Source organism: Falco peregrinus, chromosome 2 (genome assembly GCF_023634155.1).
Source record: "Falco peregrinus isolate bFalPer1 chromosome 2, bFalPer1.pri, whole genome shotgun sequence".
NCBI classification, from domain to species: Eukaryota; Metazoa; Chordata; class Aves; order Falconiformes; family Falconidae; genus Falco; species Falco peregrinus.
The window spans coordinates 12,513,160-12,532,289 of record NC_073722.1 but is presented as its reverse complement, the minus strand read 5'-3'; the positions used below and the strand labels follow the sequence as shown (position 1 = coordinate 12,532,289).

Sequence of the window (19,130 nt, the reverse complement as noted above, 5' to 3'; positions counted from 1 at the left end):
ATAAAAAACAGACAGAAGGCTAAAATTTGAATTTCAGATGATCCTGATTAAGGTAAGGTGGATACGGAAGCTTTGGCAATTTGCAGTAGAAGTCTTTGTGCCTGTTTACCTCTGATTTGAAAGGGCACAAGTATCTGAAAGCTGTTGTTGTCAGATGACTGTCTCCTTGTGTATACGGAAGTGAATGGCTCTTCAGTTTATCGTGGGAACTGTCTTACTGTAGCTCACAAATGCTTGAGATACTTATCCAGCCTTAGAAATTACTCTTCCTGGACTGATTAAAACACTGATGTTATAGCATGGTTATGTATAACACGGGGTTCTCTTGAAATAAATCCAAATCCTTACAGTCACCCTGGCCTCCTCCAACAGGTGATGCTGAGAAGTCTTACTCTAATTAGTAATGGTAAGTACTAAGCCATCGTATAACTTCTGTAGGTGTTAGGCCAAACTGATCCTTTGTTAGCTCTTACAAAATGTATCATTAAAACAAAAAAACATACTATAGATTCTGTTCAGCTGCTGAACTGTACATACAAATTGAATCGTTGTTCATCTGAAAGTGAGAAAATGTGTGTGAGCATCATGTAGAATGTTCTTAGATTTTGTATTTATATAGAGAGAATGTATATGTATATATTTTTTTCTCCTCTAAGTGGTGATGTGGTCAGTTGCTCCCGAATTAATGGACACCCAACCTTATTTGTTTTCAACAGGAGCATTGGTGGATCAGGGTGTCTTTGAAGAGCTGGCTCGTGACTATGTTCCACAGCTTTATGACTGCATGCAGGACTTGGGTGTAATATCCACCATTTCCCTGTCCTGGTTCCTCACTCTTTTCCTCAGTGTAATGCCATTTGAAAGTGCAGTGGTTGTTGTGGATTGTTTCTTCTGTGAAGGAATAAAGGTGATATTTCAATTAGCGCTTGCTGTCCTCGATGCTAATGTAGACAAGCTGCTTAACTGTAAAGATGATGGAGAAGCCATGACAGTCTTGGGAAGGTATTTATTACAGAAAATAAAGTCTCTTAATTTTATTTTTCTTTTTGCTTACTTTTCTGATTTGTGGTGTTCTATGTTGAAATACTCAGCTTAAACCAGGACAGTATGTGTTAATCTTTTACATGCTTACAGTGCCCTTTCACTGATATAAGGTACTCTTTACATTATCTAAAAATAACATTAAGTGACCAACAGGATATAAATTATTCTTTCAAGACATTCAAATAAACTTCCCAAACCTTGTTATAGAAACTTACTTTGATTGATTATTTCAGTTGATGACATGGTTTTTGTTACTTCATCTTTTGCCTGCTACCTTTTGAACACTGCTAAGAAAAAGCCTTGAGCTCAAGGGAAATTGTTTTGGGAATGGACTAAACAGAACTCAGAAGAATTAGGTAGGTTCTTGAATGAATAGATTTCAGTGAAACAGGAGGCTGATAAATAAAACAGATTGAGTCATTTAATACAATCTGATACTGCTGAGTGTAATCTCTGATTTCCTCATGTTTGGTGGTAGTATTTAGTTTTCAATATGCTGCTGAAACTTTGGAAATTTTTTTCCTAATAAGTTTCATTAGTATAGATAGCCTTACTGAAGTCTGTTTCTAATTTCTTTGGGATTAAGGAAGACTATGGTTACGTTTTCTCTGAAGTAAGCCCCAGTGCTTGCTGAGGATTTAAGTGTTCTGCAGCTGCAAGGTAGAAGATAGATGATCTACAGAAGCTGCACCAATGGGAGGAACAAGCCCCTAAAGCCCCTTGCAGCGAGGTTGGGCAGTAGCAGGACAGGAGGGTATGTAGACTAAAGCACACTGACCCTTGTTCCCTTGGTGTTGTAATTCTCTTAGCATATTTAAACAGCCAGAAGCAACAAACCTGTTCGGTAAGCCACTTGTTTGTGACTAGCAGTATCTCAGCTCTTTCTTTATAAGGATAATGAATTACCAGTGTTACCTTACCTTTCTTTGAGAAAAAGCAGTGTTAGGCTTTGTCAAATTACTGATGTCAAAAAATCATGTAGTTCATTAGTAGAGAGCACCTTGATCATTTTTACATTTAATAATCTATATGTAACCCTTATTCTATTAACTCTCAGAAGGGAGGAGTTACAAATGAATCTTGGGTTCCTCATTTCTTTTTTTTTTTTTTTTTTTTTTTTTTTCCCCCACCAGATATTTGGACAGCGTCACTAATAAGGACAGCACTCTTCCACCCATTCCTCATCTTCACTCACTGCTCAGTGATGATGTAGAGCCTTATCCCGAGGTGGATATCTTCAGACTAATCAGGTCTTCCTATGAGGTAGGATAGGATTTCTTAAGAGGAACTTGCCAACCCACACTAGTTCTGCTTTACAGAGGAATTTGATGCTCTGTAGTTTGGCTTTGCTTGGAACTGAAAGAACATAAAAGCAATACAGACTCATCTTAGAAGTCTGAAATGGGGTAGGGGAGAGGGTTTAGTCTTTTTTTTCTTTTAACTGGAGCTATTTTGTATAGAAGCTTGCAGAATCAAAGGAGAGCAGCCCACAACCAAAAAGTGATTTACAAACAAAAGGCTGACCTTGTAATTCAGAAAAGGTTAATTCTCATCTAAGCTTTTTCATGCTTTTCCAAACTGAAATACTAGTAAAATCTATATGATTTCAGAAGACCTTTCTATTATTAGTGGAACTTTCTTTTACCTTTTTTTCTGGCAAGTGTTGATTATGATCGTGGGCCACTAGCTTCTATATTATCACCAAAGCTAAAAAAACTTTCAAGTGAAAGTAGCTGGTAACAACCAATATCTGTAAAGCACAGAATAAAGCCTGCAAAAAACCTATAATTTGCAAACCAGCTTCATTGTCCTTAAATTTAAAAAATAAGCCATCAGTTAAAATCCCCCTGATGATTACGCTATTAATTTTTTTATAATAATTAAAGAGTAACTTTATAAAGAGTTACTCCTTAATTTCCTTTTTCCTACCCTTGTGTGTAAAAATTAGTATTTTTAGTTCAAGGTGTAGGTTCATACTTGGCAATATGACAGCTGTTTCAGAGGCACTTCCTATGTCCCTAAACCCACCTTGCTTTAATAACATGATACCTGTTTAAGGAGGTAGGTAGTCCATAGTGTATTCTACGCTGAAGGGCAAACTGCATCAAGGTAGATGTATATTCTCCTTCACACAGTGTTAGAATGGGGAGAAGGACTTTTATTGTGAAATTGTGTCCCTTGTATTTTTCAGATTTCCTCATCATGAAGACAGCTTGCACTGGCTCAACTGCCTTTAGATAAATAACCTGACTCCATGCAGAGCCAGTCTGTCTTTGTGGGGCTTATGCAGCACAGAACCTTGTAGCTCTTTCTAGATAAATAACCAGCTGTACTCCAGTATAGTTAGGCAAAACAAATGGCGTGGGAAGTGAAGAGCTGTGAGGAAAGCAGGAGTTAGTTGTAAAGAGAGAATTAGTTTCGGGAGAGTTGTTGTTGGTTGATTTGATTACTTTAAAAAAAAAATATCCCAACAATTCAACAGTAAACTATCAAGATAAAAAAACTTCAGGACATCTGTTACTCAATGACTGTTATGTTCCTCAGTTAGTTGTGTGTACTCAAAGGTTGGGAACTCACTGGTAGCTTTATTGCGGCTACAAAGAGCAAAATAGCAGGTAAGCAAGCATATCTTGGCTCTTTTTAGAATTTAAGCTGTTAAAGGTACTTGTTGGGTAACCATCTGACCTACAGCTGAAAAAAATGTGCTTTTTTGGCGGGGAGTCCTTTGCCCTCCCTCAAACTGACACACACTTCCCCAAGAGGGAAAAAAACATGTCCCTTGCAGACTGTCCTATGTTGTTTGTCGTGGGAATGTGATGAGTCTGAGAACTTGGTGAAGGCATAGCACTGGCAGAAACGAACTGTTTGGATTGTTTTATGAAGAGCTAGCTTCCATCATGCTCTGATCCTGTCCAGCTCTTAGGTAATCATGTCAGATGCATATGTGAGAAGTCTCCAGTGAAAACTGAAGTAATTCAGAGGAAGTTTTTGGTAATTAAGCAATTAGCACCCCTCTCTGTGATGATACTGAACAGACTTTCTACTTCTTTTAAAAGAAGAGAGGCATTCTTGAAATACACATAACAAATACATTTTATCCTGCCAGTAGTTTTTTCACTTACTGAAAATACTTTTCAGTAAGAAATCTCTTTTTGTTCAATTTTGCAATTAATTCAGAAGTCACAGAGCCTGGCATTATAATAATTACAGTAGAAGTGACTGAAATAATGCATAATCACTACAGCTTTAGAGGCCTGTGCATAGCTCGCTAGCTGTCAATGGAGTGTAGACTCACATATTCAGAGCTGTAATGTGCTTAATTCCTTTGATTGTGTGTCTAGCTAATTTGGAAAAAAATAGGCCTTAAAAAGTTCAGCTCCATCTGTAGTAGCATCTGCGTCTTGGCCATTTTAACTAAACAGCTGACACTCAGAGGTCTGTGCTGTTGAAAGGCTTGATAGAGTTTTGACCTAGAACAAGTGACACACTTCCAGAAATTCTTCCTATGATTTGGAAGTTAACATGGGCAAGGGACCATTCCCAGAAGGTAATTGCATGCAGCCTTCCTTTTCTGTAGGCTACGTGACTTTCACTTGTATGGATGTGAACAGACCATCTCATTTGGCTTCCAGAGCAAAGAATAAGCCCTGATAACTGGAATAGATGCGGCCTCAGAGCCACTCTTTTTCAAGTTTTTTTGAACTCTGGGATGCTTGATATTCATGGATGTTTATCTAGATTGCGTTTTTTCAAAAGGCTTCTTTATTTGCAGAATACTCCAAACACATGAAACATATTTTCCTCCCAAGGTCCGTGATGAAGGTGCACAGCTTTAGTGTTAATTTGATCACACAAGAATGTGCTAACAGATTATGACCTGCTTTTGTAGATGCAATTGCGCTGGAAATACAAATCCACCCTTATGAAGGTGTATCTTGCCACTCCCTCTTAGTTTTACATGTGACATCTAGCATTATTGTTCCTGCTGGTCATCTGTGCATTTCTAAGTATGTTAGTGTTTTCTTGATGGCACAAAACTTCTGCTTACAGTTCACAAAAATACACCTTAGGAATTAGACATTCCTGTACGTATGAAAACATTGAATATTATTCCCAATAGGTTTTTCCCTAGGATGCTTGTGTAGTATATACAGGAGCTTCCATGAGACTGTTACGTGCTTTGTGGAAAAACAACTTCTGAACATAAGACTTGGGCTCTTTAGAGAACGTACTTCCAAATGGAAGTTGCATTCTTCATACTTGGTTTCAGATCCTTGTGAACATAAGGACTGGTATGCTGTCTCAGCTGGTGGGGATCCAGTTAGTCTGAATATCTTCTCTCTATATAAATCTAGCAATTAAGAGATATTCCAGGACAAGCTGAAATAAAACCCTACAGAAGGAGTTAAGAAAAAATCTATTCATAGAGATTTGCCAAGCAAGACATTTCTAACTACTGAGATTATGCTTTGAAATGTGAGGATTTGTAACTTAATAAAGACCTTTCAAATTAAATGAAAATAAGTTACTGGGAAAAACAAAATCTAGTGATGTGTTCCTGAAGTCTTTGTAACTCTGTCATATGCTAGGAAAATGCCTTAACAGCAGTTTTTTAAATACACCATTTGTGGTATATCACATAATTAAATTAATTTCTCAAATCCATTAAAGGCAAGCTAACTATTCCAAATATTAATACACAGGCTATACTGCAGTTCTTTTTCTCTTTTAAGAAATTTGGAAGTATCCGAGCAGATTTAATTGAACAAATGAGATTCAAACAAAGGCTGAAAGTTATCCAAACCCTTGAAGATACTACAAAGCGCAATGTGGTAAGTACTGAAATAATGTTCTGTGCGAAGATTAAGGTTAGTCAGTTTCTGAAATAATTTAAATTAGTTTTTCAATGAGACATGGATTTCAAATCCGTAACTGTTGATTATGTTGTGTTTCAAAAGGTACGAACTATTGTGACAGAGACTTCTTTTACTATTGATGAACTGGAGGAACTGTATGCTCTTTTCAAGGTAAAACTAAGTGAAGATAAAGTCATGTGCCTGCAGGAAATGCAAACATTTTTTTTATGTGGGACTTTGCTTTTGTCTAAAGACCAGGTTGAGTCTATGATTTATTTACTGTCAGCTATCTTAATACAAAGTTTAATTAGCTGCTGTATTATTGAATATATTAAAAAAGCAAGCAAACAAACAAACAAAAAAACCAAAAAGAAAACCCAAACCCACCAGTTTTTAAAAGCTCAGGAAATAAGTAATTCACTAAATGATTTGTTCATGGAAAAAATGAAAAGTATTATAACAAAAAAGTGAAGAGAGAGGGGTTTGTGTTCAGTCTTTAGAAACTCATGTATGTGTGTCTCTACCTGACCCAACTTTTGGAATTTAGCACAGAAATGCTTCTATTCTGTTATCTTAGACAGTTAACACTTCCATATCACAATAGCTGACTTTTGCCGTTGTTAATGCAGTGATGTATTCTGCATTATTTGGACTTCAGTGTCACGAAGTGATGTGTCCTTGTAAGTTAATTGTATGGCAATACCATTAGGTACACAAATTTAAAGGTGAGCAGTTAAAATGCTTTAGCTTCACCTTCATGCACAGTTGCCTTAAAATAAGATACTTTTTCCCTCTGTATTATTTCAACAGAGATTTTTTTTGATATACCACAAAGAATTTCTTTCCTTTCAATTTCCCATCTATAATGTCAGGTCTTACAATTCCTGCAGTGCCTTCGTTCAGACTTCCGTGGAACCAGTGAGACCAAGTCGGACAGCCCACTCCAGTTGATCACACTGCAGTGCTAGGATCTCTTTCTCTAACCTTCTGAATCGTTTAGAATTAGATTCCACCGAAATCAGCTCCAGAACTTTCACTGACCAGTAAGACTGAAAGAGTAGGACTTTACACAGTGGTTTTGAGACTATACAGTTCAACAACAAATATTTCAAATAAACAGCTATTTTCATATGCTCTGAAAATAAAGATTTCATGAATCCCCTTTCTGACTTGACTGTGTGGTGAGGCTGAAGGGGGTGACCAAACACAGCAAGCCTGTGTGTGTATGTATGTATGTAAGTATGTATGTAAGCAGCTGCCTGCTGCTCTGTTCAAAACAGGTATTTCATGTTTCATCTGGCTGGGAGGCAGAAAAAGTTTTGCTTTTTCTTTTATGTAGAGGGGTGTATTTTTGTGTTGGTTAGAGGAGAAACCTCTCGCAGAAGTACAAGGGCTAGATAGACGGAAATACATCTGCTAGTCTTGTGTTGTTTTAAGAATGTGTGTTTATGAGTTGTTTGGATTTTTTGTATCATTGAGAGCAATGGTGATGACGATCTCACAGCATTTGCCTTCTGTTCAGGCAGAACATCTGACTAGCTGCTACTGGGGAGGAAACAGCAATGCTATTGACCGGCATGATCCCAGCCTGCCTTACCTGGAGCAGTACCGTATTGACTTTGAGCAGTTCAAGGGGATGTTCGCTCTCCTCTTTCCTTGGGCATGTGGAACTCATTCAGACGTGTTAGCTGCACGCTTGTTCAGGCTGCTTGATGAAAATGGAGACTTGCTCATCAACTTCCGTGAATTCGTCTCTGGGCTAAGTAAGGAGAATTCACAGCACTCTCAATCAGACCAAAACAGTTTGTTTCTAAAGGGGAGGGCTCTCAGATAAAGAGTCTGAGTTTGACATATCCCAATTTGCATAAGTCACCTTTGGTTTTGAGAGTTGCTCACGCTGCCGTTCAGTTCATTTTATCATGTCTGTGACAGTGGTTCCCACTCGGATTTAGGCTGGTCTCAGTAGGTGCATCTACATTTGCCAGGGGTGTATCACAGAGAGAGAAGGACTACACGTGAACTACACATCCATTAGGGCCTGAGGATTTCCCCGACTGCTAACCTTCAACACAAAAATGACCTACAGCTTGTGTGCTTAATGGAGTGATTAATTCTAATCAAAGTATTTCCTTTAGGAAAGTCTTTTGCATGTTCTTCTGTATGTTCCTCTCAGTGACACTGCATTTTATTATCTGCTCCTTAAACTTTCCCTGAAAGCTGGGAATGTATACCTTTTGTCAGTGCTACCCGCTCTGGGAAGAGGAAGAGAGGCAGCATTTCCTCCCCTGGTTGTTCAGGAAGACTTGAGAAATTTATGTGCACATGTAAGGGGCAGGAGAGGGATAGGGTGAGGATGCTAGTTTTATTTGCCCCTGCATAAAAGTGCTTCTCTTTAGAAGTCTGCTGACACCCCGCATACATGTGTCCATGTGTGAGGGGAAGGTATTGTACCTCACAGTATATGCAGTGAGAGGTACTACATGTATTACTTCTGAAATCAATACCCAAGACTGCTGACTAAGAGAGAGTAGGATGGAAGTCACCTGAAAAGGAGAAAGTGGAGGTACAGGTCAGATAGGAATGCTGAGTGTTGCCGATGGAGATTACAGCCCATGTAAGTCTTGAAGAAGCAAGACTTCAAGACATGAAAGTCAGTGTTGCAACAAAGGGAAGAGGCAAATCCTAGGACTGACGTGAAGAAGCAAAGAGGAGGCGCGGGAGCTGGCCACTTTTGAATACAGCCATGTTTTGAATACAGCAGGAATTATTCCCTGTAAGTGACCAGTATCTCACCATTTTATTATGTGTTATTTCATGCAACCTAATGTTTCTGCCAGCTGTTTCCTCAAGGATTCCTCCAGATCCTTTTTGAGAGAGAAAAGGTTTGCCAGTCTGGCTTTCAGCAACTCTTTGTAACAATTATTTTCAAGCATTAGGGCACCAAATGCAGCCTTGCATGAAATCCTCTGTACAGCAATGGTAACACCTGCTCTCTCGCAGGTACAAAATAGCCATGTGGCAGTAAAACTGATTGCGCATCTTGCCTTCACACCACCTTAAAAAAACGGTGCTTCCTGTGATGCAGTTCTGCGTTGTATCTGAGGGACTGTTCGCCAGGTAACACTTAATGGCCTTTTGAGACATGACCCATGGATTAACTACTCTTGCTGTTTGCAGGATGCTGTTAATAACAATCAACCGGTTTGTGGTTGAGACAGCATTTTTTAGAGCTAATACTGAGTAATAAGAACAAGGAACAGCGTTAGCAGCTGTGAACAGAAATGAATGTTAAATGCACAAATGTGGCTATAAGCCAACGTGACTGAACGATATCTTCATTGGACTAAACAATCAAAACTGCTCATTCTGCAAAGCCATATTTTTTCAGAGACTAAGCCCAGTGTGGCATAGCTTGAAAACAGGAGGTTTTTGTTGTGCTGAGGGTGATTGTTTGTGGGGTTTTTTAAATCAACCTCCTTTCTTGTTGGCACTTCCTTGTTTGAGAAGCACATGAATGCTAGCAAGGGCAACATGGATTTGCTTAAGCGTATTTCATCATGCCTGGGACTTAGAAACATTCCACCGATACCAGCTGCTTCAGTCTGCCTCACCAACCCAATATTCCTTGGCTAGGAAAATCTCCTAAATGAGAAATATCTTCTGTTGAAGCAACAGGGGACTGTGTTGCCTCTTCCTTGTGGCTGTCGCAGGAGGCATGGTCAGAGGGTGGGCATTCTGGAGGTGACCTGTGAGCACCGTCCTCTCTCTTCTTACTGTGTCCAAACAGCAGTGTTGGGCTCTGGCCCTGGTTACTCAAGTCTGTCTTTCCTAAAGGAAGTGTCTGTTCAAGTACTTCCCAGGCATGGCCCATCTCAGGGGGTGCTTGATGGCGGCTGAAGCAACCATGGCCCTTCAAGCATTTCCATTTTGCAACTCTGTCTTGCAATGGCCTTATTCCATGCGCCCCTAAGGATTTGTTCCCTCAAAGCCTCTCTTTGAAGCCGCTGACACCTACTAGGAGCTCCACGGAGAGGAGGTAAAAAGGGGTGCTGTGTGTCCCAGCATGGGCTGATGGCCCTTTCCTTCTGTGTCAGCGTGAAATCCGTGGGACGTGAAAGCACCGTAATTGTAATTGGGAATCTCCATTTCCTTTTTGTAGCCTCTGCAGCAAATAGCTCAAGAACCTCCTACTTCAGGTGCCTCTAGGGCCTCAGCTGAGCAGAGATGGAACAACCTGGCATATTTTGTACACTTACTCTGTGTCGTGTTGCTGCAAGTTCAAATAAAGGAGTGATCTTGACTAGTTTCCGCTAGGAGTTGTGCTGCTCAGGAAGGGCCGTCAGCCTTGGTTGTGAGCTGTTTGGGGTATGCACTCGTGAAGCAGCTTACCTGCGCCTCTATACCACGCTAGATTACAGTATGTCAGCTGTTGACTCAGGATCCTAGTAAGCTAGAGCCATTTCCACATGGACTCTTAAGTGGCCCCCTGCCTCCGATCATGTTTTTGCAATACTCCCTTCTCAGAGCATGCGGCGCTTCCACCTTCCCAATGACTGCTGGTGACTGCAGCGCTTGCCACAGCCTCATGCAGAAGTCAGCACCATGAAAACTCCATCTCTCAAGGAGTGTCTGAGCGTGTGTGTATTTTATGGGGTTTTTTTCCTGAAAAAAGAGTTTTTCACCAAGCACAGATTGCAGGAGGATGTTCCGAAAGCAAAGTGTTAACCTCACCACTCCTCCAGTTCTTTCAGGCAGCTAAATGCTGTACAAACACTCCACACCCCTCTCCACTTACACTCAAGAGAGGGGCAACTGAAGCCAACGCTTCTATGTTGCTACCAAGTTTTATGTTAACAGAATAAAGTTCTAACCTGCTTAATTACTTTGTTAATGGCCTCAAAGAAGATGGGGGAAAACTGCACATATGACACTATGCCCAGAAAAGACTTGACACCTGCATGGTGTTGACAGAAGGGGAAGGGTCAGAAAGGGGGCTCAGTGACAGTTGTTCTGGTCATGCTGTGAGGAGGGGGGTGTTGGTCAAGCCCTGAGAGGGGCAAGAGCAGGTGGGCGTGAGGACACTGCTTGCGGCGTGAAGGTGACAGTGTTCACTGCTGCTGTTTCAGGTAGAAAGATTCAAAGGGTGTAGTTGCACTTTTTTCCAAGCACGGTTTCTTTTCTTACCACAAAGTAAATTTAAAAGTTCTGGATAAAAACTGGTGATGCATCATCTGAGACTCAGACGGCAAAAAGGCATGGTTTGCGGAGAACCGTTGAAGGTTTAAAGACTTGTGACTCCAGGGTGCCAGGAAGGAGTTCTGGTTGGGACTAAGCACCTCCCAGTGCTGTTCACAGGCCCTCACCTGTATCATCTGCTTTGCTCTTCAGGGATGCAGGGGCGGTGCAGGAGGCCGCTGAATTCTCTGAGCTCTCCTTTGAAATTAGCCCTGTACTGCTGCGTGCAGGTCAAAACGGTGGCCTGAGCAGAGGTATCCACCCATACAAACTCTCCATAACAGGGGCACGTCTACCAGAGGTCCATTCCTTTTCTGCTGTCTTTATGAATGTGGCCTTATTTTTTCATTTCTTAACACACCATCAGTCCTCAGATTTTGGGTGGCCCACTGCAGCTAACTGTCAAGCAGTTCCTGCAAATTGCCAGTCGGCTGTTCTGCTCTTTTGTAAAGCTTCCTGGGCTCTCCAGGGGGAGACCCGAAGGGTTGTCTCTGAGAGTCCACATGACATCTGGTCTCGCATTGTTGTCTTTATTTGCATATGTTTTGAGGGAGGAAAAGGGTCTGACATTAGGAAGTACACGTAGATTCATCTCAGGCAAAAAGTGAAAAGTGGTAGCAGTTCAGCTTTTTCAGTTCTGTTCCCATCTGGGGACAGGGAGAGGAACAAGGCTACATGTGTCACCAGGTATCCCGTGTCCCGTATCCTTTGTTGGTGAATGCATCCCTAGCTGTTGCTGGAGGATGCGGAACTGCAGCCCATTGCGTGCCTTGGTTATTTCATGTTGCCTTTAGCAGTGGGGCAGTTCTTGTGGTACCTGGGTGCATAACCTAAGGCACAGTTTCACCAGAAGAGAGTGCATTAGCTGCACGGTGTAGTATACCACATAGGAACGTAAGGACATTTTGTGCTTAAAAAGAACAAAGTTGAAAGCAGAATGGCTAACGTAGAAGTACTCGGTTCTTTGGTCTAACTTCTGTATTTATTGTAGTCTTAAGCTTTACAGTAGACTGTGATTGTTAGTATTTGCCAAACCACATTTTGTGGTTTGCATCGCAGAGGTGAGTTGACACAGTAGCCTGTAAAGTAAAATAAATCTCTGTGTAACCTAATTAATGAAGGTTAATTCATTTGTTTATGAATTACACATCATAACAAGTAATATTTGTGAAGAAGTCTGATTATTTATTATTTCAGTACTTTAAAATTGACAGATATCTGTTTAATTAATTGGAAAGAGGGGCTACAATACAAATAGATTTTGTACAGCTAATTGTAGCGTAGACCAGAAAGGAATAAGGGTTGAGGTGGATAAATCACTAGAGAGTATTGCCTGAACATCAGTTTAGCCAGTGGCTAAGCTGTGATAAATGCTGTTTACTTCAGTTTCTCTCTTTTTTTTGAGAAGTATCTTACTGTTCTAAGCCATGTGATGTTATTACGGGATCCTCAGATCAGAAAGTCTGAAGTCCGCACAAAAAGGTCGTCTTAACTTTCAGCTGGAGGCCCTTCTGACTGGTATTGTGATGACTGTAGATTATTTTCGAGCATTTTGAAAAAGCCATTTAATGAAGGACCCAAGGGTGAAGTACGGAATTCAGGGTAAGGTGGTCTGCGTTCTCTTGCTGTTTCTGCTGCAGACCGTATGATCTTAGAAGTCAAGTGACTGCCTTATGATCTCAGGCTGTAAAGGGAGCACAGTGGTTCCCAGGGTGAATGTAGCAGCTTCTAAAATGAATTATTGTAGCAATAAATAGAATGGCATTGAATGCTGAGTATTAACATACTGTGTATGTATAATGCTGTTTAGGTGCCGCATGCCACGGAGATCTTACAGAGAAGCTGAAGCTACTGTATAAAATGCATGTTTTGCCTGGTAAGTAAATGATGTTAAAATAGCTGTCATCTTGTTGAGAACAGAAATTTGGAGCAGAGTTGTTTATGACTAGCTTTTCCAATTAAAAATTAATTTGTGGGAAGTATCGTAGCTGTTTATGCAGCAGTAAAATAAGAGACCTTCTACCAAACCAGACATGGGTTTGGAAAGTCTGAAAGCACCCGTGCAGTCCTCTATTGCTCTGACCACAAACGGGCCGTTCATATGTGTCGCTTGCTGGTTTAGCCGGGGTTGGTGACTCCCCCCGTGCGTAACAAATGCAGTGTTCCTCAGCATTTGGTGCCGTGATGCACTTTATTTAATAGTAAAGTTAGCATGCCCTGGCTACTCGTTTCTGTTCCCAGGTTTTCTTCTTGGTTTCCCCTCTGGTCTGATAGAACTCTTTGCCGAGGAAAATCCAGATTATTTCCTAGATGTGTTTTCAAGGGAGCTGTACAAACTGTTGGACTTAGCCTTAGAAGGGCAGTTCAGAACCACCTCAAAACAGTTTTGCCCCTGAAGAAAATTATGTCCTGGAACTATATCCTCTCTGGCCTGTCATATGTGTGCCATAAAGAACCTGTTGCTGTCCTCATTGAATGTGCAATTTAGGTATACTGGAGCTGTTTGAGTAGTTTAATTCTTGCGCACATTTACATCCTCTGGAAAAGATAATCCAGAAGTTTTGAGAGAACGTTCATCTTCATGTGCTTTGAACATATGTCTGTGATTGCTCCCAGCTGGCTTTGCTGGAGGTAGGCTTGAGTGATTCACTAATTTAACTGGAAAAAAATACAATTTTATTGAACTATGACAGAAGAGATCCATTTTTAAGAATGCCGCTTCTGGTATTTGGGGACTGGTAAGCTCATACCAAATCATGACAGACCGTTTTGAGCTAGGAAAGAGTTCACACCCTGCTTGGGACACGCTGAACTGCACAGGAGAAAGTAATGGCAGTAGAGGTGGGAAGATGGGCAAGTCAGCCTCTGAAAGCAAACAGCTACTTGTTGGTCAGAGTTTGCTGGATATCGAGAGGAGACCATACAGGTCCAGTTCATCTCCTGTAAGCTGAAAAGAGATGATTCCTAACCCATCACATCCTCACACTTTTACTTCTAGAGACTGACATTCTAAATGAGTCAATGGAAATATATTCTAGTTTTTAATTAAAGGGTGGAATTTTTAATGAAAGAATTCTATTATATTGCTTAGATCCATCCCCTGAGCAAGAAGAGCCAGACTCTGCTTTTGAAGCTACTCAGTACTTTTTTGAAGACATCACACCAGAATGTACTCACGGTAGGCATCTTTTGTCTCAGGCATGAAAAGACGAAGTAAGGCATTTCAAACAACATGTCTTCTTAGGAAGCTACTCTTTTATTGGATTAAACTTTGTAAGTGAAGTACTCTCTGTAAAAAGAAGTACGCAGTTTGAATATGTTGATATCCATAGAGGTGCAGGCGTGTGTACACAAAGAACTCCCCTGGACTGTGCATTGCGGAAGTACTCACAGAGTAATGTCATCGGTCTGTTGCAGTAGAAGTAATTTTGTGATAAGTGCAGCATATATGCCTTGATGGAGAATGAGAGTAAATGTATCGGCTTTCAAGACATACTTCGATCAGGACTTAAAATATCCTAAAACACTGAAGCTAGAAGATACACCAAAATGTAGTTCAGCGGTTTAGAAGTCTTTTGTGCCCTAATGAGAACCTGGGTCTCATTGCTGTTGTCTTAAATGGCACTCTCTTTCTTGAAATATTTGATCGTAAGTTTCTCTTTGATGCAAGAAAAATATTGCCCATCCTTCAGATTACAGGGGGAAGGAAGGTTGTTTGAAAATACAAATGAGAATTAATAGGCTAGAGATGGCAATTTTAACAGACAAAAGAAAATGTGCTAATATAACCACCAAACACCTATCCCACTAGATGCTGTTTGTGTTGTGGTTATGCAGGCTAATCATTGCACTACACAAACAAAACCTAAGGTGGTCCCTGTCTTAGTATTTATATTAGTAACCACATGGAATTTGTCAGCAGGTTTAAGAATAAGCAGAAATCATCATTTAGTCCTATCCTTTTTGCTCTGCGTTTTCTGCAGTGTAAACATTTTATTTTGCACTGTACACATGAAAAGTATGTATGTATCTAGAACCACACTGACCTCTCTCTCCCCCTGCCCTTCCACTTCCTAGTTGTTGGCCTAGACAGCAGGAACAAACAAGGAGTAGATGATGGGTTTGTTACAGTGAGTCTGAAAACAGACAAAGGTATGCATGGTGTCTCCATTTGAATTACACCTTTAATTTCTTGTAAAGATGCTCGTTTGAAAATGGGAAAAAAAAGTATTAATTTAAGGTTTCTTCATGGACTTTTCCTGCATCTCTGGGTAATTTGTTGGCGGTAGGCAAGAAGAGCTCACAAGAGAATCGAAATTATCTGCGAATGTGGAGCCAAGAGAACAAATCCAAAGCAAAAAACACGAAGGACTTGCCCAAACTGAATCAGGTACTTCTGCTGACACCTATTTTTCATTAACTTTATCTATACATATTTTTCTACATAATATTTGATACATTAACACTGAACAAAGGTTTTATTTTGAAGCAGATACTTTTTTACCAGAGCAGCAGTCAGCTGATTACAGACAGGAGTTCGTTGTTTTCAACATACTGTAACTGGCGTTCAGCTCCCAAAACATCCTAAAAATGAGATACATGCATATAGGAATGACAACGTATTATTTTGATCTCTAGACAAAGGGTGATATGACACCGAGTATTATCACCAACTTGCTCATAATGTCCAATGCACATTACTTGAAAGAAGCGTTTTATGTTTTGTAATTCATATTGTCAGTCTCAGCCCCCTTAGATCCATAGCTGCTAAGGAGCGGGAGACCCTTTGGGACAGCTGTTTCCTCCAGAGCATTTAGAGAAGGTTTATTCCCTGTAGAACAATGCGTCTTACTTAAGGTAGCCCTAATCAAATCCCCTTCCTATTTAATAACGAGTTTTGAATTCCAAAAGGCTGGCATTCAACTAAGTTACCACTATCAATTAAAAGAGAGCTGCAGGTCTTTTATTTCATTATTCGTTACTTCTCATCAGTTTTATCAGACCCATGTATGTGTTTGCGTGTGTGTATATACATGTATATTATACTTAGCATCATTCCTACAAGAAAATCCACCAAAATGAATACCAGGTGTCGCACTGCTCACCCTCTGTTGCCCTCCTGTGGCTGCAGAGAAATACATTTGTGGTATGTTGGAGGAAACATCCAACAGTTTATTCTAAATAGTTTGAGAAAAGCAGCACATCTGGCTGTCCGATCATAGAAAGTGCTTTCTAGAATGCACCTAATTATTTCCAGTTTCAGTCTAATCACAGAAACGATTGTGTCATACCTCCACTCCAGACTTTTTTAGCTGATTTAGTAGATCTCAGTCTGATTTCTTCCCTGCTTTCTGCTGTTTCCTCCCCCTGTGTTTAGGGACAGTTCATTGAACTGTGCAAGACGATGTACAATATGTTCAGTGAAGACCCCAATGAGCAAGATCTGTACCACGCGACCGCTGCCGTGACGAGCTTGCTTTTGGAGATAGGTGAGGTTGGTAAGCTCTTCAGTGCGCAGCCCACAAAAGAGACAGACAGCAGCAGTAACAATTGCAGCAAAACTATTCAGAGTGAGCTTTTTCAGAAGAAAGAACACCAGCAGTACCCCCTCGAACAGCACAAGCTGTTCCAGAGCAGCCTCGTCACCCACAACGAGGAGGCCGTTTGCACCAACAGCGCCCTGGGCATGCAGATGGAAGACATTAAGCTTGAAGACTCTTCTCCCAGGGACAACGGAGCCTGTTCTTCCATGCTCATTTCTGATGATGATACAAAGGATGATAGTTCGATGTCCTCCTACTCAGTTCTGAGTGCAGGTTCGCATGAAGAAGAAAAGCTGCACTGCGAGGACATCGGTGAAGACACCGTTTTGGTACGGAGCAACCACTCCACTTCTCTTCGTAGAAGCACTAGCATTGACAGAGACTGGGCCATCACCTTCGAACAATTTTTAGCTTCCCTTTTGACTGAGCCAGCACTGGTTAGGTACTTTGACAAGCCTGTGTCCATGATGGCTAGGATTACTAATGCTAAAAATGTAAGGATGAGGGGTAAGCCAATAACCTCGGCCAGTGACTATGAAATCTCTACTATGTCGGGATAAAAGGCAGTCGGGTTTTTTATTTATTTTTTTTATTCTGTATTTATTAGTACCTGGCACAGTCCCTGGTATTTTCAAAACATGATTGTTTTCACTAATGTGAAAATGTTGGGGTGCAAACTTAACTATCTTGAAGTATAATCACTCTTTCTGTGGGAAATGTTACACAAATGCAAATTTTATTCAAAATACAGAAAAAAAGTAACAGTTGTCAGTGAAGTGTGTGTATTATTAACCTTGCTGTCAATATAAAATGGTAAAGATTAGTTCTTAATTTCTAAATGTAAACTTAATGCCTATATTTATGTGCATTTTTAAAATAGACATATATAGAGATCTGATTCTTGGGAAAAAAAAATAAAAAAAACAAGAAGTAGCTACAATTTGAAGGGACACTGTCAACCTGAATAGGACCTCAGGTGAAATTAAGTTCCAGGCAACATCCCGGAAGGATAACTTTTATTTCATGCCATCTTTTTTTTCAAAGAGGATAATGAGTTTTAACATAAGCTTCATTTGGTTGGGTTTTTTTGGGGTTTTTTTTTGAACGTACCACTTTGAATACGTCACTTCAGTGACACCTGCCTGGCTCCTAACTTCCTCTGCTCGAGATACGCTCAAATAGAAGTGAGAAGTCCACCCCGAGCCTAGCTGGCACATCAGGCAGACGTGGTTAAACGTGATGCTTTCTGCTCTGACAGAAGGCAGAGCCCATTTGCCTTCCCCAGCATTTGGCGGCCTCTGGCTGCACCAAACCCGGCAGAGAAAAAGTCCTTTCCCAGCTGCAGCCTCCGAGGAAAGATCTCCAGCATGACCCTGCCTGGAGCTGTGTTCCTAACCAGTGGACTTGGAAATTTTGCTGGTGTGCTCCAAAGACAGTGTATGCAGGTCCCAGAACAGATTGGTAGAGTGTCTTTTTAAAAATCGAAAGGTGTTTTTAAAAGTTTAAAACAAAAAAAATTATATATATACTTCTAAAGCTGGATCTGCAGCATATATAGCTTAGCTCTTAAAACTAACCTTTACCACCAACCTATTATATCCTTGATAGATTAAGAAAATAAAAGCCTGTATTGCGTAAGTCTTCATTTACAACAGTGTAAAGTAGCAGTAATTAAAAAAAATCTGCAAGATAATGTAACTGAATGTTTAAGTCTTACTGAGAACACTGTCACTTTATATAAAATGAATAGTATCCTGTATCAACTTACTGAATAATATGTTAAAATGAAACTGGAGCACCTGCACTTTGAATCCTTGCTTCTTTTATACAGATATTCAGGATTTTTTTTTTTTTAAATTTTGTTAGCTATTTTTTAATTCTTATTTGTTCAGTTCAGGATCATGCCTACATGCCTAATCTTTATTTGCTGTTTTGAGAGTATTTTCTGTAGAATACTGTTGATTTTTTTTATACTCCTGTATATTGCATCCATGTAACTTGCAGATTTTTTAGCCAAAGCTATGTTTAATTCTTTTGTTTCGAAAGAATGCTTTTAAACTGTCAGATGAAGTGGTTTTTAACCACAGATAGGTTATGTGAACAAATAAAGTACACTCTGCACAGATTTGATTTTTAACTATTAAAGTCATGCTAGAGGGAAAAATAGGTGATTGTGATTTATTACACAGACAAATGACTTTGGATCTTCAACACCAGGTTTCAGAACAAAAACATTTTGTTGTTTCCATGCCTGGTTTTAACACTTGAATGTGTTTAATTTCATCTGCAGTCAGCAACCCGTGCAAGCTTCTCTCACACTACCCAATTTCATTAAAGTTTTCCCTGCTATGCTCACATTTGGTGACAACAGTTGTAATTGCTTTTTAAGACTCCAGATATTTTATGACCCATCTGTGCTTGGCTGTAGCTCACTAGGCATGCTTTTAAAGCT

General features: G+C 40.2%; 1 protein-coding gene across 3 annotated transcripts in view; it reads left to right on the top strand.

Moving 5' to 3' along the window:
- Window positions 1-18,803, top strand: part of TBC1D9 (TBC1 domain family member 9) — a 55,249-nt gene extending 36,446 nt beyond the window's left edge. The window contains exons 12-21 of one of the 3 annotated variants that reach the window (XM_055797409.1): window positions 717-1,002; window positions 2,178-2,307; window positions 5,778-5,876; window positions 6,003-6,071; window positions 7,423-7,663; window positions 12,946-13,011; window positions 14,227-14,313; window positions 15,213-15,287; window positions 15,425-15,525; window positions 16,513-18,803. In XM_055797409.1, coding sequence (XP_055653384.1) covers window positions 717-1,002; window positions 2,178-2,307; window positions 5,778-5,876; window positions 6,003-6,071; window positions 7,423-7,663; window positions 12,946-13,011; window positions 14,227-14,313; window positions 15,213-15,287; window positions 15,425-15,525; window positions 16,513-17,238 — 1,880 coding nt within the window. In that variant the 3' untranslated portion in view covers window positions 17,239-18,803. Of the gene's footprint in view, window positions 1-716; window positions 1,003-2,177; window positions 2,308-5,777; window positions 5,877-6,002; window positions 6,072-7,422; window positions 7,664-12,945; window positions 13,012-14,226; window positions 14,314-15,212; window positions 15,288-15,421; window positions 15,526-16,512 lie in introns of all 3 variants that reach the window. The other 2 variants (XM_055797408.1, XM_055797410.1) reach the window with 2 other exon arrangements.
- Window positions 18,804-19,130: the final 327 nt, after the last annotated feature.